Source organism: Sceloporus occidentalis, unplaced genomic scaffold (assembly GCF_023333645.1).
Source record: "Sceloporus occidentalis isolate IW3139 unplaced genomic scaffold, rSceOcc1.0.p SCAF_5, whole genome shotgun sequence".
Classification (NCBI taxonomy): Eukaryota; Metazoa; Chordata; class Lepidosauria; order Squamata; family Phrynosomatidae; genus Sceloporus; species Sceloporus occidentalis.
The window spans coordinates 94,362,680-94,390,525 of NW_028316985.1; the positions used below are offsets into that span (position 1 = coordinate 94,362,680).

Consider the following 27,846-nt stretch of genomic DNA (forward strand, 5'->3'; position numbering starts at 1 on the left):
ATACAATAAATAAATAAATAATTTTTAAACACTGCAGACTCAAAGTAACTTCACTCACTCACAGCCTCCAGGGATTTATGGAATAGTGGCAAAATAAATAAAAAGTTTATCTGTTATTTTCACAAAAACTAGAACTACAAACTCACTTAGGACAAAGTTCATTAGGAGTGATATTCCCTGTTAGGCTCAATTCAGGAATTAAAACAGGCTCTCCTGGTTTCCTTCTAATATCTGCAACTTTCTCTCGAACTTGCTGTTCTATCTGCAGTCTATCAACCACTGGTGGAGGAATGGGTTTCACAGGTTCATCTAAGCATTCAGATTCTTCTGGTTCTTCTTCATCGGCTGGGTTTTGATTTGATTTTTTCTTCTTTTTCTTCTTGGCCTTCTGTGGGCATTAAAAAATTATTTTTTCCACTATCAGAAACACATAAACAATACCGTTCAATTCAATATTTCTCATAACTTGGAAATGATTAAATTGAACTAATTAAAATGCCAAATATCTAACATAACAGAATTCTGAGACACAGCTGTGTTAGCCTGGAGTATCAGTATGCAAAGGGATCTTTTAGCACTTTTGACACAGTATGAAAGAAGTTGTAGAATGAGCTTTCGTACACTCAGGCGCAAAATGTATGGGCCAAATAAGGCGGCTTCTGGCTGCTTTGGGGGTGTGGCATTCAAATGATGCACACTCCCATAGCAGATGAAAGCCACTCCAGCACTGTGATCTGGTCCTTTGGACCAGATAAAAAAGGAACAGATTAAATCCAACTCCTGGCATTGTTGGTGTGGGACTGCAGTGGCAACCCACTTCAGGAATGGGCCATGCGGTTGCTGTGGTTCCAGCAGGATCACAGCTGGAGCTGCCTCCAGCTGGTCCTTGCAGGCTGTCTGTTTCAGGCCTCAGTTTAATTCCTCAGATGCATAGGACTAAGTCTATGAAAGCTCATGCTACAACTTCGTTCGCACAGTTAGTGTCAAATTCCTTTGTATTCCAACTCTAGGTAATTCCAAACATTAAATTAAAATAACAAGGAGTAACAGGATAAAGAATAGTAAAAGAAGCAGGCAACAAAATTATTTCCAACATGAATTAAAAACATGGAATTTGCCAGGGAAATGCTGCCCTGGATCTAGCATTCCATCAGCACAATACAACACACTACCAAGGGATGCACTATCCATTCAGTTTTTCAGGGATTTGTTCCTTCTTCCCCTCCTACTCCATAAAACAACAAAATACAGCGACTTATTTTATCCCACTGTGAGTGTGCTGTAGTGGCAGTCTAGATGGTGAACTGTGAAGAATAGTGAAGAATCCTTTGGCAGTTTAAAGACTAAATAGTATACTACAGTGTGAGCTTTCATGGATTGCAGCTTTCTTACAGCAGATTAATGGGAACATTATCAAGAATTTCAGGAATATGGTGTATACAGTACCCACTGCTAGGGATGGGAACGTAGACAGCTGGGTCAAAGTGAAATTAAATGAAGTTACTAGCTGTGACTTTACATGATTAGTAGTGGCTAAATGGCTGAAATCCCGATGACCACTCTATGCACCATGATCTAGGTCCAAAACACACTGCAGAAATAATGCAGTTTGGGACCGTTTTAACTGTCCTGGCTTAGTGCTAGGAAATCCTGGGAATTGTAATTTATTGTGTCACCAAAGCTTTCTGACAGAGGAGACTAAATGTCTCACAAAACTACACATCCCAGAATTCCCTAGCATTAAGCCTTGGCAGTCAAAGTGGTCTCAAACTGGATTATTTCTGAAGTGTGTTTTGGACCCTCACAGGCCTCTTCATTGGTGCAACAGACTATCACAGCTGACGTCTACCACACTACTCTGTCTAAGTCCATCTGTTAGGACACTGCTGAACTTTAGCTATTGTGGCAATTGTATGTACTCATATATAAGTCTAGAAATTTTAGTCAAAAAAATTGACCCAAAACCCTGGATCGACTTATCAATGGGTCAACGTAAGTACTGTACTTTAACAGTCATATATACAGTCATATATATATATATATATATATATATATATATATATATATATATGGGGAGCCATCCCCTTTCTCTGAATAGAGTGGTAAAAGGCGAGAGCTTAGTCCATCCTGGGAGCACCAAAGAGAAACATGGATCCCCTCTACTCTCTCATCCATCCATCCTTTAGCATGAACACAAACAGTTATGACTACCAGAATGTTCTAAGTTCTTTGGCATCATTTTCCTTTGTCTCATCCCTTACATCTTTTGTTACATGCCCCTAAGTTTTACCTTCAAACTATCCACGGATCATATCAAAATCCTAATTTTGGCCCGCAAACCTACCCTTGACTTATATCTGAGGTCAACATATAGTCGGGTATATATGGTATAGCCATCTGATCACTTTGCACTGTCACTATTCCCACATTTTATATTGCCATGTCTTATTGATAAGTCATTGTGAAAAACGATCAAACACACTTTCAAACACACAACAATATTAACTCATCAACCTGTGCCTTCTTCCAAGATTTCCATTCATTTAGTTCAAGTTTATATTTTTCCATGTTCTTTTCATAGTCTTCATTGTTTTCTTCAAACAGTTCAGCTATTTCAGCTTGAATTTCTGCCTCATATTCCTTTTCATCCAACCTCTGGTCAACTTCCTCCCTTTAAAAAAAATCCATTTGTCAGCAGACTATACACTATTTATCAAAGGGCTTTGAATTCCTCAAGCTAGTCTTCCAATTCCACTGAAAAACATAACACTGGACAGAAATCCAAATGTTTCTTCAAATGAGGAGGTTATTATTGTATACTGCATTACTTTTCATGTTATGTGCAACACATACAAAAAGATTTTCAGGTAAAATTGGCCATTTTTTATATCAGTGACAAAAATCACTTAAACTGGAAAGGACCACAGGAGGAATAGCTGATAGAGATAATATATATAATATAATTTGAGCTAGTTTTTATTGAAATTGTAACCTTATGGTATGTTCGGTCTGCACCAACTCAAATAGTGTGTAAACTGATTAAATGTTCCCCTAGATCAAAAATTCTGCAGTTAGAAAAATATATAGGAAAAGAATTCTAGCCAGATAAAAATTACTGAAGAGGTGAACTGTTGTAAGTGGTTTTCAGTATTATTGACCATGATATCCTGCTGGGTTACTAGAGAAAAATGGGATTGGGGAGACAATGTATGAAATGATTGTGCTGTTTGTTTGTTTGTTTTTAAAATCCTCTGTGACAATAATAAACCATGTTAGTTCCGTTTACAGGCTGAAGTGGTTACAGAAGTGTGCCATCTCAATAAGAACCAAACCTGTATCAACTGTGATTGTGGACATGCTGCTGCTAAGCAAAGTAATTATTTTTCAAAACATACTTCCTCAAGTAGAGCTTCAAGGGTGTATTAGTGAACTTCTGAAAGTCACGCAGGGACTTGATTTCTTTCCAAACTTTGATAATAGCCTTAAGCAAGGCTCGATCTTTTTCCTGCTCAGCATCACGAAGTCTTCTTGTCTGCCTGCACATATAGACATCATTAGTGGGAACACGATTCTGAACATTTAATCATTCTAAATTATAAAATGTCAAATGCTCTAGTCAGCAATATTAAATAATTACAATGATCTAAATCATACTGAACTCCAGGGAAAAACTAACAAGCTCCCCCCTCCCCGGTGCAATAATGCCAGTCACCATGGCAGAGCACAATCATGTGAATGTGTAAATATGTTTAATCCTTTTCCTGTAGGCTGTCTACTTGCTAAAAACTGCCTCCTCAAGATGTTATTCTTCTCACAAAAGAAGTAATAGGTAGATTTAATTTTTCCCCCTATGTGTACAGGACACAGGACATTTTGCTTTGAAAAATGGTTAGCCCAATCAAATACCCCTGCAACTGCATTAGGTGGGTGGGTGGGTGTGTAGAGACATATGTCTTGTATCTAGTTTGGTCTTTAAAATATTTGTTGTCAATATTTTCATTTGGCCTTTCCACTGGAAGTGCCCAGTAAATTAAGGCGTGGTATATACTGCCCCAAAAAGGTGGGCTGGAGGCACCCAGTTTTCCTCTGCAGGGACGCAGCAACAGCCAAACCACGCAGCGTCCCTCCAGACCAAAAAGAACCCAGAAAAACTGGGTTCTTCTTGGTGTGCACTGATGCCATCATCAGTGCGCCATTGGCACACTGTGACACATCCATGACGGAAGCGCAGTGCCCAAAGGTGCAGATATGGCACCTCGCTTGCGTCATGCATGTGTGCCCCATGTGGACGGTGTCATGTAAAGATGGCGTCATCCATATGTGCTAGGGTTCCAGAGCGTGCAGATGCTGTGCGTCCGGAATCCTAGAATTGGCCCCAGGCCACTACAAAACGGCGGTCTGTACTGTGCCCAAGTTTCTGTCTCTTGCTTTGGTTGTCATCACATATAAACTGGCATATTTACACCAAATTTGCAGAGGATCTTTGGGATATTCTCACTTAACATACAGGTTACATGGTGTACATAAAATTCATTTTGGAGTGTTGGTGGTAGTTTGGGAGGGATCCCCCAAGGGTTTTCCCATTCAAACAGAGTCTGATGAGTAGAGGATGTGATTAATGAGCAAGGGAATGCTCAGTGCAACTATGTCTGATGTGCAACGTGAGGAACATCTGAGCACCCAGAGTTAGACACGCATCCTCCAGATCAGCTGAAACTGAGTAATCATTAATAATCACTAACAGTTCTTTTGAATAATGTTGGGTACTACAGCTAACTAAAGTGTAAGAGAATTCAAGATTTAAAAGATTATTTATTTATTTATTTATTTATGGCAATTTTTACTCCACATTTGCTGTTCCTGCAAAATCAGAAGGCACACATTACCCTCCCTTGCCCATTTTATCTTTAAAATTGCACTCTCAGTAAGGTTTGATAGAAAAGTACAATTGGACAAGAGTTATCCACTCAGCTTTATGACTAACAGGTATTTTAACTTGCTTTTCTGAGTCTGATTATCTAACCACTATATCACACTGGAAGCTCAGGCTGCATCCACACTGCAGAAATAATCCAGTTTGACACCACTTTAACTGCTTTGTCTCAGTGCTACCGAATTTTGGGAACTGTAGCATGTTGTGGCACCAGAACTCTCTGACAGAGAAGGTTACATAGAATCATAAAATCATAGAGTTGGAAGAGACCGCAAGGGCCATCCAGTCCAACCCCCTGCCATGCAGGAAATCTAAATCAAAGCATCCCCGACAGATGGCCATCCAGTCTCTAGTTACATGTGTCACAAAACTACATTTCCCAAAATTCCATAGCACTGACCCATAGCAGTTAAAGTAGTGTCAACCTGGATTATTTTTGCAGTACAGATGCACCTTCAGTCTGCTTAGTTTAATTCTCCACAGTTGGCCAGAAATTAGTTTCTTCCCTTGAGCTCTCCAGCACAAATAAGATTCATTATAAACACAAGATGAAGAACATGTTAATGGTATGGCTGCAATCCAGCCCAAAATATGTGCAAGTCCTGCTAAATTTGAGCTGGAAATTCAAACACATGGGTATGTTAGCCAGCACGCATAAAAAGCACTGTTGGTGACACTGTGAAGTAATACTTACTAAAGCCATATATTAATTTGTCATTTTATTATTGTTTTTTTCTAAAAATAGCATGTCAATTTGTTCATCTCCAAATATTTAATGATCTGTTTGTGAATAGAGACACAAAAAGGATTATTCTGGCCAAATTAACAACACAGTGAAACCCCAGAGAACTGCATTTCTGCTGTCTGAAGCCATGTCTCTGAGGGGCTATGAATCCAAACTTGGATCTAAACTCATGAAAGGAAAAGGCCACTTACTCAGTGGGGCTTTCCCATCACTTCTTCCCAACTATATACAGAGGTACAGATTGGGTCTGCCTTATCTGAAATGTTTGGGTCCAGAAGTACTTTGGATTTTGGAGTTTTTTTTATTTTTATTTTAATATCTGTATTTGCATATATGTACAAAATGTGATATCATGGAGATGGGAGCAAGTCTAAACACAAAATTAATTTATGTTTCATATACACCTTATACACATAGCCTGAAAATAATTTTATAATATTTTTTATTATAAATTCAGTATTTTATTGTATCATAAATGCAACATTTTAAATCATTTTGTGCATGAAACAAAGTTGGTGTACACTGAATCAGCAGAAAACAAAGGTGTCAGTATCTCAGCCACCCATGAAAAAAGATTTGGTTTTTGGAATATTTTCGATTTTGGAATTCCAGTTAAGAGAGACTCAGCCTGGAGGAGGAACTAAAGAGAAGCTGTCCCAACCTTAGCACAGCATGGAATATGACACAGGGGGCTACAATGCTTGTGAAAGATGCCCTCATAGGATTCATACAGATATGTCCCCCTGCTACACTGCCTGCCATTCTGGAGAGTTCTGTAGTCCAAAATATTTATTGCTGTTGTGTGCTTTCAAGTCATTTCCAACTTCTGTGACTCTAAGGTGACCCTATCGTGAGGTTTTCTTGGCAAGATTTGTTCAGAGGAGGTTTGCCTTTGGCTTTCTCTGAGGCTGAGAGAGTATGAACTGCCCATGGTGATCCAGTGGATTTCCACAGCTGAGTGGGGATTCAAATCCTGCTCTACAGAATCGTAGTCCAATATTCAAACCACTACACCACACTGGCTCTAGTATAAAATATAAAATGTTTCTATTTTTAATATTTTTATTAAATATAAAATGTTAGTGGTTTGATGACAGAACACCAGAAACACTTGCTGTTCTACTAAACTCATTTAATGACCAACAAAATGATCCTGAGCTACCTTCAGTTCACTCAAATCTCTAATTTGCAGTCAAACAAAATTAATGTTTTGTGCGAGAAGGGGGTTGTTTTTATGATGAATTCAGTGAAAGGGGTTCTACTCTCCCTTGCTAGACCCAGTTGTTTTACAAGAGCCAGTCTTTCCAATGTCAATCTGAATAGCTTTACACCCTCTACAATTAAATATTATGAAAGGTTTTTTTGCTCACCTTATTTCAAGCTTATATTCCGTTATGCTTTGCTGTGTGACTGGATTAAGCACTCCACTTTCACTAGTATCCCAAATACTCTGTAAAGCATTTCTGAGCGCACGCAACTAAAAAAATGAGAAAATAATTTTTAAAAATTACTTAGTGTATGACAGATGAAGGAGCTGATGTTCAGACATAGTAACCTGACAAACCTAATTCTGTGATGTGATAGATGAGGCACATTGGGAACAGGTTTCCTTAGGCCATCCCATTAACACCATTCTACAATGACAAGAATGCTTATTAATATTCCATGATATCATAGCCGTTGGGTCACTAGCTGCTGGGGGAGCTTGAAGATAAGTGACAGATGAGCAATACCTAATTATTTACAGTATTTATCTTCAGATTGTTCACTAAAATGGTGTTTTAGAGGCGAATACGTTTGTATGTTTTAGACATTCAATAATAAATATGACACATACCTAGAATCATTAAGAGTATGTCTCTATTTTATTGTTAAGCGCCTAAGCCTTTTTTTTTTAAAGGAATGGAAAACAATAAAATTACCTTATCTGTAAGAAGTTTGGTGAGATTCTTTTGTCTTCTTGATAGATACTGATCAAACAACTGTGCCAGTTTAGCTGCTAAGACATGCTCACGGCTAAAGCAGGGATGGTGAGTGAATATCAATCCAGAAATATCAACATCCAGCTGAAACTGTCCCTGAGGGTCATCTGATCCAACAATATACTGATTGGCAAGCTTCATTTTTATCGCCTAAAACAATTAAGTAAATGAACATGCACTACAAGTAAACGTTTTCTGATGTGTACATTCAAGCTTGAGAATACATAGGCCAGTGGTTCTTAATCTTTTCTTTATCAGAGACCCTTTAAATATATTTTGTTGCCGCAGACTCTTAAGACTTCATTCAAGATTCAAAACCCAAATGATGATGATGATTGATAATATCTGATCTAAAGCATTAACAATTACGCTATCCATTAAAACTTCCCTCAAAGGCACCAAAGGTGGGGGGGGAAGACCTTTCTACTGCTTCTTCCCACCAGTTTGTGGCTGGTGCGGATTGAACATCAATGTGCAGGCCCATCCAGCCAGCAAACCTTTGCCCAGGCTCCTATCATGAGGACACTCTGCTGTGAGGAAGATGTGCGCTGAGCAGTCTTAGGCCTGTTACAGACTGCCAAAATAAAGCTGCTTCGGGTCTCTTTGGAGGTATGCTATTTAAATGATGCAAGCATCCGAAGAATCTGGAAGCTGCACCAAAGCTGCACTCCGGTGCTTAGGAATGGAGTGTGGCTTTGGCGCGACCTCCGGACTCTTAGGACCCATGCATCATTTAAATAGCATACCTCCAAAGAGACCCGAAGCAGCTTTATTTTGGCAGTCTGTAACAGGCCTTAAGCTTTTGCGGAGCCTGTGAGGACCACAGCCCTCTGGGGGTCTGTGGATCACAAGTTTAAGAACCACTGACATAGGCCAAATTCAATTTTGTACTGGCACTGGAGTGTCAGAGAAATGAATGTTTCTCCTCCTCCTTTCTCTCCTGCAGTTATCCACACCACTGGGTCTGGAGGTATTTCAGTCCCACTCCAACAAGCAAGAAGCTTTTTACACCATACAATTATTGTATTATGTTCCCACTTTAAATGCTATGGTCCCATTCTGTGAAATCTTCAGATTTGCAGCTTAGGGGTGTTTCTTTTCTTTTCTTTCTTTCTTTTTTTGAGACTTCTCAGCCAGTTCTAGTACTTCACAAAAGTACAAATCCCAAGATCACATAGGACACATCCATGACTGTGTAGTATACAAGGGCCACCTGTATGCACTTGGGAGATTGTAGCAGGGAAGAGGCATCACCATCTTCCATTTCCATTAGAATCTGCTGCTCTAGCCAAAGGAGTACAGTGTTGGATAGTACCCACAGCCATGAGTTCACCTTTCAGCATTTCTTTTAGCCTTCCAAATATTGTTGGAATGAAACTCACAGCATTCTTTGCCGTTGCCTATGGTGGCTAGAGCTGCTGGGAACTGCAGTTCAACAGTATCTGGAGAGCTGGGGTATCCCCACAAATAGTTTAAGTTTTCTCTTAAGTCTGAAAAGGGGAATTCTGATTTTCTGGCAGTTTAGTTTAGTCATCAGGAATTTAATCAGAAAGAAACAATTGTTAAGCTCCTGGTTAGCAAACAAATATTAACCCAGATTGTGGCTATAATGGGAAACTCTAGTTTAAAACAGCAAGAATTGCCAACATTGAAGTTAGAGTGAAAAAGGGAGCTGAGGGAGAAGTGCTTAGAGCCCATCAAAGAGAGAATATAAATCATTTTTAAATTAATCCGCTTGGACATCCCAATGCACCCCCCACTCCAATTAAACATACGACTTCACACAACATTTTTGTTGGATGCACAGTTCATTTGTCAAAAATACAAAAAAAGAGAAAAGAAACAAAAACATAGACAACATGACTGGAAGATAGCTGGGGCATGATATACATGCATTTTCATGTGCAGTGCAGATGTAAAGAACCTTCATGGGTAGGCAGTCCCTTGCTTACAGTACTACAGACAACATAAACAGTCCAAAGTCAAACTTGCTTGAATATTCTGCTGAAAGGTTTGGGAAGTAGTTGTCATGCGGAAAAGGGGAAGGTCTCATTATTATATTATATCTATTTGACCGCTAGGCATAAAAACCCAGCAACCATTAATTTTTTTTCTATGCTGAAAAACTGCTGATGTTTAAGATTCCTCTTAATAGAATAATTTATAGGGAAAGACCTAATATGATGATGCAACAAACTCACCTTTTTATAAAATGTCACTAGCTCTGATTCTTTACCTTCTTCAGCTGGAAATATTGGTGGTCTGGTCAGGGACTGCTTAATTGGATTGGGCAAAGCTAAAATTTGGCCATCGTCTCCAAACCACCTTTTCCCCTGAAAAAAAATATGAGAGAATAAAAATACTTCCAACTTAAAAGAAATATTTTGCAGAACTAAAGTATTCTTTAGAAAACAAAAAACTCTTATTCACGTATGGAACAGCATCTATTCTATAAGTCATATATATTCATGATCCTCTTGCCTATAACAACAATCCTGTGATTTAAGTTAAGCTGTGAAATAGTGATTGGCTCACGGTCAGCCAGTGACCTTCATGGTCAAGTTGAGATTTGAACCTAGTTGCTCCCAATAACATTCCAGTAATCTAAACATCACACTTTACTGGCTGGGGTGGTCAATGATGTGTATAGTGAATATTTACTTAACATACCATGCTTCTTTCTGATGGTACCATAGTGTTTTCAAAAAATTTGAACTAGGAAAGTTCTTATATAAGCATTTTGAACCCCATATAATTATTCTGGGTCTCTCTAAGGGGTTTCCAATGAAGTATTCCTTGCAAGACAATTCTAAGAGTGGTGGCAGCTTTTTTAAAAAAAGTGCATCAGCACTTCTAAATTATGCAATTATAATTTTCTGATAAAATATTGGACCTTAAGCTTATAGGCATATTTAAATCATGCCCCTTCTCACCACTATACAAGAAAACTTTATCAAGAAGGAAAGAAAATGAAAACTGAAGCATTTAAAATATGCCTCACAAATTGGCATAACAACAATGGAGTCAATAGGGGTTAAGTAAAACTCCCCAAGCTCAACTGCCTCATCCTGTAAAGGTTTAGGTTCCTTTGTATGCTACAAAACTCTTCAAACGCTACTGAAAGTGAGTGTTCAACAGTATTCTATTCTGAAACTCCTCTGTGTTATAAAGATATAGTGTGACACTGTTTGAGTGGGTCATTTGAGAATTTCTGACTATATGCCTCTCGCTGAATCATTATTATTCCCACTTCATAAGAGTAAAGAAGAAAAAAACACCAATACTTCAGACAATTTACCTGTTCCTGCTTCAGTATCCTATTTTCTATAATATTTTGGTTTGATAGTGATACAATGGGGCGCCTTCCTGCATATAGACCTTCATCCTCCAGGTACCTTGGCTGCATATTTTCAGGTACCTTCAAAGAGGCAGGCACTAAAAGAAAGAGTGATATTATACACACACACCAAGGACATGAAAATGTCTCACTTTTGATCTCAGTGACTTTTTCTGAATAGTATTTTCTTTTCATCTTTCTTTTCTATCAGATTGCAAGTCTTTTTGATTTCTTCCCACACTCGAATTATCTCACTTTTCAATGCATTTTCCCTAATCTGTGCATTTATTTGGTAGTTTTCCTCATTTATCCGCAACCTTTCTCTACTGACTAAAACGTTTCTGCATGTATATCTTTCAATGCTGCACATTTCAATCATTTGGAATTTAAAATAGGTGCAACGTTTCGTGTGTACAGTGGACCCTTGTTATACGCTGGGGTTTGGTTCCAAGATGCCCCATGGATAACAAAATCCGTGGATGCTCAAGTCCCATTAAACATAATGACATAGCAAAATGGTGTCCCTTATAAAAATTGGAAAATCAAGGTTTGATATTTGAAGTTTATACTTTTTTTGAACATTTTCAAACCATGGATGCTTCAATGCGTGTATAAAAAATCCATGTATAAGAAGGGCCGACTGTACTTCATTTGCCAAAACAATTGGAAAGGCTCGCAAATGCACTTATGCTTAAAATGAGGTGACAGCAAGTCTCAAAGAAGACAAAAAATCCTGCTTCCAACAAGACTGTCAAATCCAAGAAAATTTATTTTCATCTCTTATACACAGTAACAACTATTTACTAATAATTTGTTTCTGTTAACTTTGTATACACCAATAGTTAAGACCCCTGATCTCATAGGAAGTACCTTTTTGTTTTGCAAATGGAATTTAAATTTCCTGGACTTTAAAATACTTTGTTTTCCAGTACCACATGGCCAGAAGGAGTGACCAGCCTGCATAGATATCCCTTCATACTCAGAACAACACCTGTATCTTGACAAAATGCAGGTCTATGACTAATATCATCATTTTTTCTCTTGTATTATTTTTAACACCTTTGTCGGATGAAGAAGCCAGTGGAGCTTTGAAAGCCTGCAACATATATTTTATGACCGCCATGAATCCCATTGTGGGAGGAAGGTGGGATATAAATCCTTGAACCAAAATAATAAATACTCTGCTAGGCCCATTAAAAGTATCACTGTTAAGTGGATTTGGGATATTATTATACTTTCAAATGGCACAACATTTTGCCCAAGCCATGGCCTAATGAAGGGAAAGCACAGTGTCTATTGTATGTACTGTACAGTGTCTGTACCACTTTGGATGGGAGGCTGGAGCAAAAATGGCAGTAACAATCTGGAGAGCATCTGACAACAGACAAGAGGTCAACATACGGTAGGAATGCAAATGAGGCCAAACCAGAAGGCAGCAAGTACATAGAATTTACTTTTTTAGATAGTACCCCAGAGCCCTGGTCAGCCAATGAAACCATAGCAAAATGACTATCATGTTTACAGCTGATGATAGTAGCCGCCTTGGAACCCTTCGAGAGGAAGGCGGGGTATAAATGAAACAAACAAACAAACAAACAAACAAATACCTCCATTTTATCAGTAAATTTTACACCTGATTGTACCCCTTCCAATTTCCAGCATGGACTGGCAATCCCATGGTCAAGAAAGTTTAAGAGCACATTATCATTATTTAAGCAACACCTTTTTCTTGTGTTAACAATACTCTCTAGTTCAGTGCTGTTCTGAAAGTTCTTGTTTTTGAACAAATTAGAAGCTAATATCGCTTTGGTCTACAAGTATTAAAAAAGCATGGTTTTGAAAGTTTTTTAAAGATGCTAGTTAACAATGGCTTAGTGGCATTAAGGGCAAGTTCTTGATGTAACACTTGAGAGATTGGGTGATCCAAGAGTGATCATGGGTACATTCTTACTACACAATTACAGCATTTAAACCCCACTTTAATGTAATGGTTCCCTCCTATGGAATCCTGGGACTGGTATTCCAGTGAGACATTACAGAGCGCTCTGGCTGAAAATTCTAAAAGCCCCTCCTTAAATTGCAAATCCCAGAAGCTTGTGGCAGTTAAAGCAGAACAATAGCCTAATTCTGTAGTCTAAATGAGGCCATGGATTTTTGGCAATGCCTTAGACAAGTTATTCATCTGCAATCATCTCGAAATGATTTTATTGTACGCCAACTTGAATCTCCTCAAATAATTCATACTGAAGTCATTTCAGAAACAATTTATACTTTAACCCTACTTCCATAAGAATTACAATTGTTGTAGGTGGTATGTTAGTAATTTTTATCTCATAAAACCTCACAAGAATATGTGTACCTCTTAGCATACTGGGAATGAAGAACATTTCTTTCTCTTTCTGCACTCGTCCAGAGTAGCTTTCATATTCTGCAGGTCTAACTACAAGGAAATCAAGTGCTGTCTGTTCTAAAACAAACAGGTCATCATCATCTTTATCACAAACAAGGCGTTCCTCTTCATCCTGTATTTTACATACAATTTGGGGGGAAAGACAGATGAAAATAAATATGTTTCACAAGTTTCAGCATAAATAAATATCTTGTTTCATATACTATAGTAATGGTAAAGCTGTTAACTTCCACTAGTAATGTGAATGAAAGAATGCAAAGAGGAGTAAGTATGTTTACTTTGGTCCCAGAAAAAATATAATCTACAAAATAATCACCAACATCAGACAAAACAGTAAAAAAATGCATAAAACTGTACAGGTGATTAAAACAAGGCACAATTTAATCTTAAGCATTTTCATCACAAAGTTTGTCTCTGCACCTTTTATGTCTACACCTAGGAAGCTACCTTATACTGGTGAGACTATTTGTCCGTGTACGTTATGCCTATTTTCTAGCAGCACACCTTCAGAATGAGTTTCATACAAAAGCCTTGCAGACTCATTAAAACAGTGCACTTATGAAATTCTGAAAAGGTATACATTGGCCCATATTGTTTTGTAATATGGATCCCAGTAAGCAATTCCCTCTGGAGGGCAGAAGACAGACAGGGCAAAAATTCTTACCACATACATTGTATAATGCCAGATGTGATTTCTTAACCAGGTGTGCACATCAAGAAATAAATAATAGGTGGTAGATCTGAAGCAATACTGAGGCTGTATGTGTAATCACAATTTATAAAAATATAAATGTATATGCATATTGAATGTAAAATACTTTGACCCTTTCCTCAGAAAAAAATCATCTAAGAAGTTATCATAAGCATCAACATTCTTACCAAAAACCACAAGTTGAGCACAACAAAGCAGATGAACTGGCTAAAGGGTACGGTAAGACCCAAAGAGCATGGACACACATTTATACCATCAGTTTGTTTGGGCATCAGGTATAGTCAACCATTTACTTATCATTTGCTAAAATATGTATAAATGAAGACACAACTATAAAGAAGCAACGAGGCACCCTAATCCAAGATTTAGACAACCTAAACCTCAGGGACAATAGCTTCAATAAGATACCACAGCTCTGCATACAGCTCAACGTTCTGTCTAGTCAAAGGATACTGTCAAGTATGGTATATCAATAATACAAAAACCAGAGCTCTGTGCTCTGCTAATAAACATTGGACCACACCATACCAGACATCCAGACCTTATTAAGCTTTTCGAAACTGGAATACCAGTGCATCTCTCTCAATACCTCATGTGAGTATAAGATTCTGTCACAACTCAATACCAGTAATACCCAGTGTAACTGAAAATAATGTTGATGTGTACCCAAATGTCCAGAACAGCACCTAACAAGAGGCCAGGGCATCACATCCAATTCAATGTTTTGTTAAAGTGCAGGACACATTCAGTGGTATCCCAATGCCAATAATACACAATGTATACAGAAATGGAAATCAAAAGTTTTGGGCCATGTGTCCAAATGGCAGAGGTGTTTCCTCCATGGATGATATACCACCGTGTCTGTTTCAACTCTTCATTTGGGCAGAGGGCACAGCTGCATTTCTGACATTAGATCTGCGAACATATATCCCTACAGTACCATAGTACTATGTTAAACATTTATAATGTTTCTTTATTATAGAATCAGTAGTTTAGGCAAAATCATCAAAACAAAGCAACATCTCTATACAAGCAGGTCACATTCCCTGAAGTATATGCCATCAACACACAATTTTTCAGTCAACACATGCATACTATCTATGGACAATGGTATTTTTAAAGTGCTGTGCTGAGAGCAGCAAAACCAGCCCTCCGTTCAAACATTCATGTTAATTGTATCCTGAATCCCTGGGTATGGCTACAATGCCCAATGTGTAAACATACAGTGGGACCTTGGTATCTGTGGACTTGCCATCTGCAGATTTCAGCATCCGCAGCCGGCAAGCCCATGTTGTCCCTAATGGCGGGCCATGCATGTGGCCACATTGCTATTGGGGACAACACAGGTTTGAGCAACCATGGAATTTGGTATCTGCGCGGGGGGGGGGGGGTGTGTGTCTGAAATGTATCCCCAACAGATAGCGAGGCCAGTATATGAAAATGATCCTACTGTTCTCCAGGTACTGATATCATTGCTCTAAATTTCATTTACTACATAAGAAAAATAATTAACACTAAAAGGTAGACACATATAGTTTCAATTGTACCATTTCACTCTCTCCTCGCTCTTCTTGGCTGCTGAGCGCTGATCCCTGAACTTCCCCCTCTTTGTTATCCATGCTCAATACACTCTTTTTCTTCTTAGCAGTTTGGTCCTCTATGTTCTCTGGTTCAGGACCAAAATCAAAAGTAAAGAAATTATAGGCTTCTTCAGAAGAAGGATAACCAGTTTGAACCTAATGGGAAAATGTAATTTTTATTAAAGATTATATTCATAATGTAATTGTAAATACAAATAAATAGGTAAATGCATATTTTTATTCTTTTTGAGAAAATTAAGCAGCTACAACTGAACTAAAACAAGTTAAAAAGTGCTCTCATTAATCCTTCACAGTAACAACAAAGCAAATAAAAACAGTAAAAAGGGCTGAGAAGCTTCACTCAGATTTATTCACTTTAAAAATAAATTTGGGGTGTTATATTTAGTCATCCTGAAAATAAATTATATGCAGAATATGCATACTAATTTCCATTTTAATAGCTGAAGCATTCAGATGATAGACTGGTTGGTTTGAACACTGTATTGCATCCCTTAATCTGAAAAATAGCAAGAACATCCATTATATTGAGCTGAAATTTGCAATTGTGCCATAAACAAATACAGTACATTAGATTTAATTCCAGTATCCCAGTGCTGAAGTGAATTTATTTTTTACAAGAAAACGTATAAATAGATCATCACATTGTAAAGTTAGATCATATTCCTCTTTTGCTTGCCCAGTAATTTAGACAAAATGAACTAGTATTTTATAAACTGGGCAGCTTGAAATACCTGACTGAGACAGGTTCACACGCTCTGTACAGTAGCAGGTTCATAGTCAGATGGCTCCCCTTCTCCTTCACCCACTTTTACTCCTGAGTGCCAAAGAACTAGTTCTGTTCTGTCATATATTTTTCAACCAATACATGATATACCAACTACATCTTTTTATGGAAGACAAAAGACCTCACACCCATATTTCAGTTCTTGATAATCTTGAGGATTTATTGGATGGATGGATGGATGGATGGATGGATGGATGGATGGATGGATGGATACATATTACGCTGACATCCTAACCTGCTATAGATATAATGGAATGGCTCTTATAAGTGCTAAGGGTCTGGAGGAGGAGATTTAATACTAACACAGATTGCTGGTTTGGTTTAGGCATTTATGCTGGCTACTTGCCGTAATAAATGATTGATTGATTTAGACATTATTCAGGTCCTTTATATTCTGCACCCAGAGAGGGAAGAGAATGGAAAGAAAGAGAATAAAAGAGAATAAAATCCCATGCTATTGATAAATGGATGTTGAAAACAAAACAATCTCCAGGAGCAGGTATTGTTCCCATGAGCCTTCTTCAAAAAGTCACATCAAAAGTTTTGGATCTTCCTAATAAAAATATGAAATATGTATAAATTCCTGTACTAGAAGGCATGAGGGCAGACTAGGTTACAAAAAGTGACATGGGGAGAACTGGGAAATTACAGACCAGTTAAACATCTGTTGGGTGAACTGATGGAAAGAATTACTGAAAGCAAAATAATAAAGTAGGTGGAAGAACAATTGCCACTGAAAAGAATCAGCATGACTTCTGTACAGGCAAGTCCTTTCTCAAGTACCTTTCAGGGGTCTTTGGGAGTATCAACAAACATGTGAACAAGAATGATCCAGCAGACATTTTATAGTTCTAAAATAAAGGATGCATACTATGGTGCTGAATCTTTTTTGGGAGGTGTGATCCAGAACCTTGGACAGCTCCTTTGAAATTTGAAATAAAATCTGGAGTAGATTCACTGCCCCACTGACCAAAGACTCCTGAACAAATGTAATAGTTGTGGAATCAAAAAGAAATTGTATTAATGACTGATAAGTGGTTAAACAAGTGAAGAAAGAGATTAGACACAAATGGCAAATTCTTGCAATGGAGGGATATAAACACTGAGATTCCTAGGGATCATTACTTGAAGTGGAGCCTTTTAACTTGTTCATAAATCATCTGAAAGTAGAGATGAGCAATAAGGTGGTCTTCTATGGCACCAAATAATTTAGAATAGTTAGAATAAAAACAATTGTTAAGACTTCAAAAAGTCACTCTTTAATCTGAGAGAATGGGGATGGTTTAGGATGGTTAGAATAAAAACAGATTGCTAAATATTTCAAAAAGTCTCTTTATATAAGAGCTCTGGTGTCACAGTGGTTAAATGCCTGTACTGCAAGCACTCACTCATAAACCATAATGTAGTGAGTTCAGTACCAGGCAGAGCTCAGGCTTGCATCCTTCCAATAGCGCTAAAATGAGTACCCAGCTTGTTGGGGGCAATTAGTTTACAATTGTAAACCGCTTAGAGACTGCTTAGGTGGTATAAAGTGATATATAAATGAAGCTGCTATTCCTATTTCTAAACTGAAAGGCAACACAGTGTAAGCATTTGTAAGGTGATAGGTTGGGGCAATAAATAAGCAAACAAATAATGCCAGCAGGAATCCATTTAGATAGTTAGAATGCCATAAACTGGACTTACAACCTTGTTTCATATTCATGCTTGTGGCACATTGGCACATATTCATGACTGTGGCACCACAACAAATGCCCCTAAAACCCACCTTAAAAGACTGGCAGCCATACAAGCAAAGGAGTTCTGCAGTTCTGGTGAGCAGGACACTGAAAATTTACACATCCAACAATGCCCCCTACAAAAGAACCATGGTATGACAAGGAATTGTGATAGACCCTCACAGAGGTCCCTTGCTTCTGATGGCACTGCCGCTTCACCACTCTACTCACCAGCACTGAAGAACATCTTCACTCAGTATGACTGCTTGGTTTTTATGGTGGGTTTTAGGGGGTCGGATAAGGATAGTAAAGCATAGCTACAACATTATGGGCCCAAACAGACAGCCCAAAATAAAGCTGCTTCAGGTCACTTTGGAGGTATGCTGTTTAAATGATGTATGTGTCCTAAGAGGCCAGAAGCCACACCAAAGGCATGCTCCAGTCCTAAGGACTGGAGCGCAGCTTTGGCACGGCTTCTGGCCTCTTAAGATGTGTGTGTCATTTAAACAGCATACCTACAAAATGACCCGAAGCAGCTTTGGCCTGTCTGTTCAGGCCCTATAGCTACGTGTCCCATGGACAATCTCAATCCTCAATATCACTGGTGTTCACTAATCAAGAAAGAAGTTTTGGGCTAGGGATGAATAGTAAGGGCTGTTTGACAGTGGAACACACTCCCTTGAGTGTGGTGGAGGTCTTCAAGCAGAGGCCGGATGGCCATCTGTTGGGTATGCTTTGACTGAGAGTTCCTGCATGGCAGGGGGTTGGACTGGATGGCCTTTGTGGTCTCTTCCAACTCTATTATTTTATGATTCTAGTTATGAAACTTATGAGTAAAGGTTACAAAACTTAGGGCTGTTTACCTGAGGGGAGAAATTGAATAAGGGGAGCATGTGCAAGATTAAGAATGGCATGGAAAAAGGAAACAAAGATGCTTGTTTGCTTTCCTTTTTCTAATAAGGCTGCCATTATCTATATATTTAACTTGGAATCACATATTATACTCACTATACTAGTGATGGCGAACCTATGGCACACGTGCCAGAGGTGGCACTCAGAGCCCTCTCTGTGGGCACATGTGCCATCGCCTCATCACAGAGTTTTCCAGAGTTTGTTACTAGAAAGCCAGAGGGACATGGCACTTTGCAATTAATAAGTGGTTTTTGGGTTGCAGTTTGGGCACTCAGCCTCTAAAAGGTTCACCATCACTGCTATTTCAGCATGACTTTAACATTTCCAAGTCTTATGCGTTTTCAGGTTCCTTACCACACAAAATTCAGTCCCATCACAATGGTGTGCGCATCAGGCTCAAATCATAAAACAAACACTGTATGACACATACACAGTTGTCACTTAAGATTAATCCTCCTCACCTGTGTTCTCTGCTTGACTTTTCTGACAGAATCATAAAACTTCACTCTTGCAGATAACTTGCTTTCATTCTCCTGCATTACACTTGAATCACCTTCACCCACCTGTATGCATGCACACAAAATATATTGATTTTATTCACTTTTATGCTACTAACATAGACTTTACAGTAAATAGTGGGAATTGTGTAAACAGGAGACTGGTGTAAAAGAGGTCTCAGAAATGTAATCTCTACTAAGATTTCTAGTGTTGCCTTCTCTAATTTTGCAATTGTTCTATCATATTCTGTTCAATTTCATTGCTGCTAATAAATTTTAACATCCACTGTTATGTCAAAGACAACCAAATAACTATTAGTGGCTCAAGTAGAGATGTAAAGAACCAGGGGGAGAAAGCATGGGAATACACATGGGGCGGGGGGGAAACATTCCCCATTTTTCTCAATGTCTTTTTCCCCACTGAAACTGAAAGCATTCATTGTGGATTTTTTTTTTTAGAAATATGAATATAATCTTTAAGACAAAGTGTTCACATATTGACTGTCCCAAAGTAATTTCTAAAAACTATGTAAGAAAAGAATTTTATGTAAGACTATGTACAATATCAAATAAAAACAATTCCTGGTTGTGCTTTCTTTTTCTGATTTTTAATGGAAATGAGTACATTATGTCTATTTCATGCCACAGGGAACTAGCGGAGACAAAACAATTCTATCTGTTTTGCTCATCTGATGTTTTGTTTTTATTCAGTGGGTTTTTTTTCCTGCTCCTCAAACTGGCAAAACCCATGTCCCAGTGTTTCTTATAGTTCAGAACCTTGTGGCACCATTTGTAGCAAAAAATAAAATATTAAAATTAAGTTCAATTTCTAATTGTTATTCTGAATAAACTATACTTGTAGTAAATCAAACATGAGAATTTTATGCCAAAATTATATATAATATTATGTTCCTAAAGTAACAAATAGACTTTCAATCTCTAAAGAGGAAGTTAATACTGCATTTTTTTTTATTTCCCCAGAATTTCCCCATCTCTAGACTCAGGCTAAAGCAGTTTATTAACAAAATGACAGTTATGTTTATAGAAACATTTGTGTTTTGCAGAGACCTTAATGCTAGCCTAGGTCATAATGACTAAAGTCCTTTACCACTGTGTATATGTCTTCAAGGACTTCCTCTCTTTCTACTACTCTCTACCTTTCCCAGAAATACTCATTGTTTTTTGCAATGAGTCGTGCCTTCTCATGATGTGGCCGAAGTACAACAGCCAAGAATTTGATCATTTTGGTTTCTAGGGGTATTCCGGGTTGAACTGTTCCATGATCCATTTATTTGTCTTTTTTGCTATCCACAGTATCCTCAGCATTCCTCTCTATCACATGACAAATGAGCTGATTTTTCTTTTTATCCATTTTCTTCACTGTCCAGCTCTCACATCCATACATAGTGATGGGGAATACCATGGGTTGGATGATTCTAAATTTAGTGCTCAGTTAAATATCTTTGTTCTTTAAGATCTTGTCTACTTATTTCCTCACTGTCCTTCCTACTCCTAGTCTTCTTAACTTGTGACTATGGTCTCTTTCTGATCACTATTTGATCAAAGGTACAATGAATATTTAACTATTTCAATTTCCCTATTGTCTAAGTTGAATTTATGTAGGTCCTTCATGGTCATTATTATTTGTTTTCTATATGTTCCACAGCAACTTTGTCTTTGCATTTTATTATTATTATTATTAACCTTTATTTATAAAGCACTGTAAATTTACACAGCGCTGTACATACAATCTTTTTAACTGGACGGTTCTTCCTTAACCTTCCTCAGTCTGTCTATAATCTTCTCCACTAATAATATGGTTTCATTCACATATCTTAAAATGTTGATGTTCCTTTCTCCTATCTTCACTCCTCCTCCTTCTAAGTCTAAGCCTGCCCTTTGTATGATGTCTTCTGTGAACAATTTGAACAAGTAGGGTGAGAAATGTAGCCTTGTCTGATTCCCTTGCCAACTGGCAACCATTTTGTTTCTCCATATTGTGTACTACAGTGGCCTCTTGTCTTGAGTATAGTTTTCTTATCAGAACGATCAAATGTAGTGGAATTCCCATGTCTTTAAGAGTGTTCCATAGCTTTTTGTGACCTATGCATTAAAAGGCTTTGCTATAGTCTATAAAACACATGTTAATTTTCTTTTGGAATTCCTTAGAACACTTCATTAGCCATTGTATGTTTACAATGTGGTCCCTCGTGTGTCTTCCTTTCCTGAATCCTGCTTGCACCTCTTGGATTTCTCTCTCCATATGTGTTTGGAATCAGAATTGCATAATTTTAAATATAATTTTGCTTGCATGGGAAATTAATGCTATAGTCCTATAGTTGCTGAAATCTTTTATGTTTAGTTTTTTGTGAGTTTTCAGGCTATGAGGCCGTATTCTAAAAGAGTTTTTTCCTGACATTTTGCCAGCAGCTGTGGCTGGCATCTTCAGAAATCAACCTCGGAGACATACTAACCAGCTTTGACATGGTCTGCTTGTTCACCAAAGTCTCCATAATAAACACTATGGCACCCATCCTACAATTTTTTTTCTGGAAGACATCACATCCCTGTTTGAACATTGCTTCACCACAAGCTACTTCCAATGGGACAATGGATTCTATGAGCAGAAAGATGGGGTAGCCATGGGAAGCTCTCTTGAGCCCTGTGATAGCAAACGTTTACATGGAACACTTTGAAAAGCAAGCCATGGAAATGGCACCAAAAAGCCCACAACTTGATTCTGATATGTGGACGACACTTTTACCATCTGGGGCCACGGAGAAGATCTGACCATGTTTTTGAGCCATTTGAAAAACATCCATCCAAACATCCAATTCATAATCGAAAAGGAAAAGGAGGGAACATTGCCATTCTTGGATGTCCTGGTCATGCACAAACCAAACCAACGGTTGGCCGCACAGTATACAGAAAACCTATACACAGAGAGAGATAGCTACACAAGAACTCCAACCATCACCCAGGACAAAAAGGAAGCACAATAAATATACTGGTAGACTGGGCAAAAAGGATCTGTGAACCCCAGTTCCTGGAGGATGAATTGAAGCATCTAGACTAGGCTCTACAGGCTAATTGTTACTCCAGCTCAGACATCAGAAGTCACAGACAGAATAGGGAAACTGGTAAGGAAACAACCTCCAAATGGTCTGACCAAGAAAATCCAGCAAATGCTGCACTCAGCAAAGGACATGTTCTGCTGTATTCTTCCTTCTCTTACAACCTCTGATGCTGTTTAATTACTCAACTTTTGAAAAGGATACCTGGGAGCTCTGGAGCATTTTATACTGATTATCATGTGCTGACCAGTCACCTCAGATCACAGCCAAGGAAGCCAGCTTCTGTGCAGCAGCAATCTCAGGGTAGGATGTTTGTGTAGCACTTAAGGTATTACTGTTTTGACTTATTTTATTCTGTGCTGTTATAAATGTTCTTTTCTTAATACTGTTTTTTATTCTGCTTTTCTGATTACTGACAAAAAAAATTTGTTCGTTCAGTTGTGGTAAGGTGTGCTTTTAGATACAAGTCACCAAGCAACACTAACAAAGAAGCAAATCCATGCTGAAGATTTTGCCTTGTATTATTTGCTTTGTAAAATCTGGAAGATAGCCCAACACTCATCCATTCTATCCCCTGTGCAGGATTTACTGACCAATTCCCTCATCCCAATAATTGAGTTTCCCTGCTCCCCCAGTAAATTTCATGCCACATAGCCTGTATTTTAAGTCAGACTATCCCAGACATAACCTAAAAATTTGGTGAAAAACCATCCATGACACAGTAACAAAGAGCAAGAAATTTATATAGATTTATAGGCTGACTTTTATGTAATCATTCTAAATGAAGAGAGAGAATTAGGCAGGTACTTAGAATTCTGCTGCTGGAGAGCTCTAGCCCATACCACTGAACTAGAACATTAGAGGTCTTTGGCAAAGAAATCTAAGTAGTCAATAAAGCTATAAACCCCAGAGTTCCCTATGGCTCCTAGGACAGCAAATTGGGAAAGATATGCTATCTAAAGAGCAATTGAGACTGATGTGCAACATGAGGAATGCTTGAGCCCTCAATAGACCCTTATCCTCCAGTGCAATTGAAACTAGTTATTAATGGTGGTTATTGAATCTCCCAAGCAACACTGGATTCCATAGCTAGTACTGTTATAAAAACACACTAACTGATTGGGAACCTTAGTTCAAATGCACAACACAACCATTTTGAAAGGTCTTATTATTATTTATCATAATCCTGGATCATGCAACATTTGGTCTTTGTCATGTTCATTGTTGGAATAATAAGGGGAATTAATTAATTGATTTTCACTATGCCTGCATTGAGCAACTTTCTATTAACCAGTAAAGAGCAACTGGAAGATAAAAAATCTGTTGTTTTTTTTAAAAAAATGCTATAAATAATATTATAACATTAATTAACCTTGCAATCATACCATAACCTACCTCAGTCTTGTGAAACATTCTGATATATAGCAAAGGGAAACAATGCAGGAATGCTCATGTTATAATCACCTCATTATCCAGTTTATTTTGTGCCTTCCTTGCTCCAAGTTTTTTCCGAATTCGTGGACGAGCGCCTGAGGATTCTTGCAGTAAAGTACTTTCTGCTTTAGACTAAACAAAAGGAAATAATTTTCATTTTTATTCTTTCTGCATCACCATTTGCCAGCCCCCCACTAACACCAAGTACAATGGCTCAGATAAACAACCCATTCTGGGAACTGCTGAGTGGACACTTCAAGTTTCAAACCAGATGTGAATTTCACATTTTTAAATTCCGGTAAGTGACAGCCTAATTGATAGTAAAGCTTTAGGCTGGAATCCTGTTGGTACTGTTGCTAGGCCAGTGTACACTAGTTTTTTGAGCAGGCCACAGCAACAGCAGATATGGAGAACAGCAGGAAAGACAGTCTCCACTGGGAGATAAAGCTGCCCTGTCAGTTCCTAAGCAGCTTTGGAGGACAACTTTATCCCTTGACAGAGATGGCTTTGCTGACAGTCCCCTCTTCATTGCAGCCCCCACAGCCATTGAAATACTCAGTCACACCACCTCCTCCTTCTCCTTTACTGGTGTAGTTACACTAGTCCTTAGGAACGTGGCCTAAATTACCTATTTAAATTAACAAGACCCTCTACTACTGAGAATCACAAGACGTTTTTATCTGAAATGAGCCTGAAATTAAAAGCTACTATCTCTTCATCTGGCTATCTGCCATCAAACCTGATTAAGGACTCACTAAACACACAGAAAGCATCAGGCCTGGTTAGTATTTGAAACTACAAGGAATAAGAGGTGCTGTAGCTATATTTCAGAGGAGAGCAATGGCAAACCACCTCTAAGTATTCCTTCATAGGGAAAACCCTATGAAAAGTATGTGGTTGGCAAAAGTTGACAGGTGACTTGAAGGCATGGGTGCACAAACTTGCACAAAGGTGCATTGCAGCTGGATGGGTTCTCACTTTTTAGTTTGAGACACTGGGGCATTTTTTGTTTGTTTTGTTTATACTAAAATTACCTCTGTTTATAGTTAGTGGGTACTCTACCCAGATTAACTGTGGTGTCCAGTTTTCCTAAATAGAAAAAACAGTTTTAACCCCATAGGTTCACCACCCATTATCCACTGGAAATTACTTTTAACATTAGCATCTTTTGACTGTGATCTTACTTGTGATTGTAATTACAAGGACAGAGCACCATAATCGTAGTTACAACTGATGATGCTCCTTCAAAACTGACTTTTGCAACCTGACAGCATCCTGGATGAAGTGTTTCTTTGATGCTGGAGATCATGGGGTGCCTTAAGGACAGACAACTGGAGTTCCTTGAGTTCCTACTACAGCTGCTTATCCCAAGTCACTCCATTACTGTGAGCATGTTGCATACATCATTTCCCAGTGCTCCCCCCATCTCCAGTGCCTCTGAAACACTTTAGGTGGTGTACTAGCATCATGTGAAGGTAGGTTTTGGGGGACATTTGATCTCATTTATAACTGTAAATGTGAATTCCCAGCAGTCATAATATCCTAAGTCCAGCAGTTACAATATTGTAACTACTAAACAGGATGCCAGCCTTTACTTTTAAGTAATTTAATTTAATTAATTTAATTAATTTAAGTTAATTCATCTTTCATTTGATATCTAACCAGCAGGGCCTGACAAATACAGTGGCTAGCTTTCAACCCTAGAAGCAAACAGGTCCTTGATGTGTCATTTATTCAGGTTTTTTAACATGTATTTTCCTTTTCATTTACAATCATTTATATTTTTATACAATTATGCACACTAAGGGAGTCCCTTAAATATGTAGAAACCACCCCCTTATTCTGTATGGCCTTGTTTCACTTCCCAAGTAACAGGCCCTCTATCACCTTAGTTCACTTTAGAAGAATGATGAAGTCTTATATACATTTATTCTCACCCGTGCTGCTTTCAGTTTCTCTCTCATTCGTTCTCTCACAGAAGTCTCAAGAAAGCTTGATTCTGAGGCAGATGGAGTTGGAGGCAAGCCTACAGTAGTTAATTTATTATTATTACTTCTACTGATGTTATTACAGCATGTAAATATGCAAAATAAATGTAATTAAAGTGCTTGGTTCCACAATACATAACAGTCATGGGAGACTGCGGACACAAAAGGAAGTGGACACAACATGGGGAGACAGTGCTTAAAAGGTGACACAACGTAGACTGAGAGGATCCTCCAAGTATTTGTGCTGGTCAGGAAAACAAGGTGAGTCAGAGCTGTCACCTTCCCCCTTTGGAGAACTGGATAGGAATCCTAGACCAGTGGTTCTTAATTTGAGGTCTGCAGACCCCTGGGGGGGCTGCAATGTCCTCACAGAGGGTCTACGAAGGCTCAAAGAAATGTTAACTTTTACAGTTAAAATAGGTAAATTCTTGCCCAGTGGCATGTACTGACTGGTGGACACAAGAGCCAGGTGACTGAAGGGTGGCACACTTCCTAGGCTTAGTGATCCTGCAAATCCAACTTGAAATGGTGCTATGGCTGGTTATTGTCCTTCAGTTTTTGCTGGTGACTAATTTCCAAAATAAAAGAGAAAGAAAGGTGCCAGAAACTACAACCTTCTGACCTGGGAAGTCCTTTGTCTGTGATCCCAGATGTGTGGAAATGGGTAGCGATCAGGCAAACAGGGCTTGAAAAGATACGCTGCCTATGCTCAAATGCTGTTCCCTTTTTCCCTATGCTTTCATTTATTTGCAAAGGTTGAGCTTGTGAAGAAATAAAACACTCCCAGTGCTGCTTTTTAAGTACTCTCTCTCTCTCTGTGTGTGTGTGTGTGTATGAAAATATGAATATTTCATTTTTGCCTGTCTACACTGAGAAAGTGTTAAATGGGTCCTAGAACCTACCAAGGTCCTAGAGCCATTTGGATTATTTTGGGAGCAGAGAATCAGGGACTTCCGCTTTACTGCTGGAGATTTGGGGAACACTGAGAGCATTTTAAGGGTGAATTGAAAGCAGGAAAAAGTTGAGTGTCTTTGGATATCTTCTGCACCCAGAGGCCCAGGCTGGGTGATAGGCAATGATTGTGGCTTACCACTGTTACTACAGGAAACAAATTGTGGTAAAACTTAATGCTTGTTGACTCAGGAGGAATTCACTGAAGGTTATTCCAGAGTAAGAGTGTGTAGGATTTCAGCGCCAATGCAACTGCTTCAAGAATCTGTCTTATGTAAACTCTGTGCTTTGATGAACTATGAAGTTTCCAAAGTGTGGATCATATTTCACTGTGGAGAGTGACTATTTAGTAAAGATTCCTATTTCTGAATTTACCAAAGGCAGTGCTTATTTTTTTGTTTGTTTATTTATTAAGTAAAGGTGTTGCAGTTGCCAGCTTTCCAAGTCAGTTCTGCAGCTATACCTTTGGGAATCACTGACATACATTCGCCTGTTTGTTTGATGCAGATCAAGCTTCTGTTTAAACTACATCCTTGATGAGCAACTTTAAATAAATATTTGATACACTTTGACTTTAGGATTTAAAAGGAGTTCAGTCTTGGTGTTCCACATGTATTTAAAGAACATCCATGGTGAAGAAAAGGTTAAGAATCACTGTCCTAGATTCCTGCATCCCTAGCCAACAGCTAGAGTTGTGATCCCACACATAATGGATCCATTATGAATTTGAAAAAACTGGCTTCCTTCTACATCTACCTCTTGATACTT

The 27,846-nt window shown here is 38.4% G+C and overlaps 1 protein-coding gene across 7 annotated transcripts in view; it reads right to left on the reverse strand.

The window, feature by feature from the left end:
* The window catches only part of CC2D2A (coiled-coil and C2 domain containing 2A), a 74,077-nt gene that overhangs the window by 40,704 nt on the left and 5,527 nt on the right, over positions 1–27,846 (reverse strand). For 5 of the 7 annotated variants that reach the window (XM_089524775.1, XM_089524773.1, XM_089524774.1 and 2 more), the window contains exons 3-14: positions 26,065–26,165; positions 24,170–24,271; positions 19,596–19,697; positions 15,667–15,855; positions 13,357–13,519; positions 10,959–11,095; positions 9,862–9,993; positions 7,601–7,810; positions 7,049–7,155; positions 3,396–3,536; positions 2,515–2,671; positions 147–388 (exon numbers count right to left, since the gene is read on the reverse strand). In XM_089524775.1, the coding sequence (XP_089380901.1) occupies positions 147–388; positions 2,515–2,671; positions 3,396–3,536; positions 7,049–7,155; positions 7,601–7,810; positions 9,862–9,993; positions 10,959–11,095; positions 13,357–13,519; positions 15,667–15,855; positions 19,596–19,697; positions 24,170–24,271; positions 26,065–26,165 (1,783 nt within the window). The remainder of the gene's footprint in view (positions 1–146; positions 389–2,514; positions 2,672–3,395; positions 3,537–7,048; positions 7,156–7,600; positions 7,811–9,861; positions 9,994–10,958; positions 11,096–13,356; positions 13,520–15,666; positions 15,856–19,595; positions 19,698–24,169; positions 24,272–26,064; positions 26,166–27,846) is intronic. The other 2 variants (XM_089524776.1, XM_089524772.1) reach the window with 1 other exon arrangement.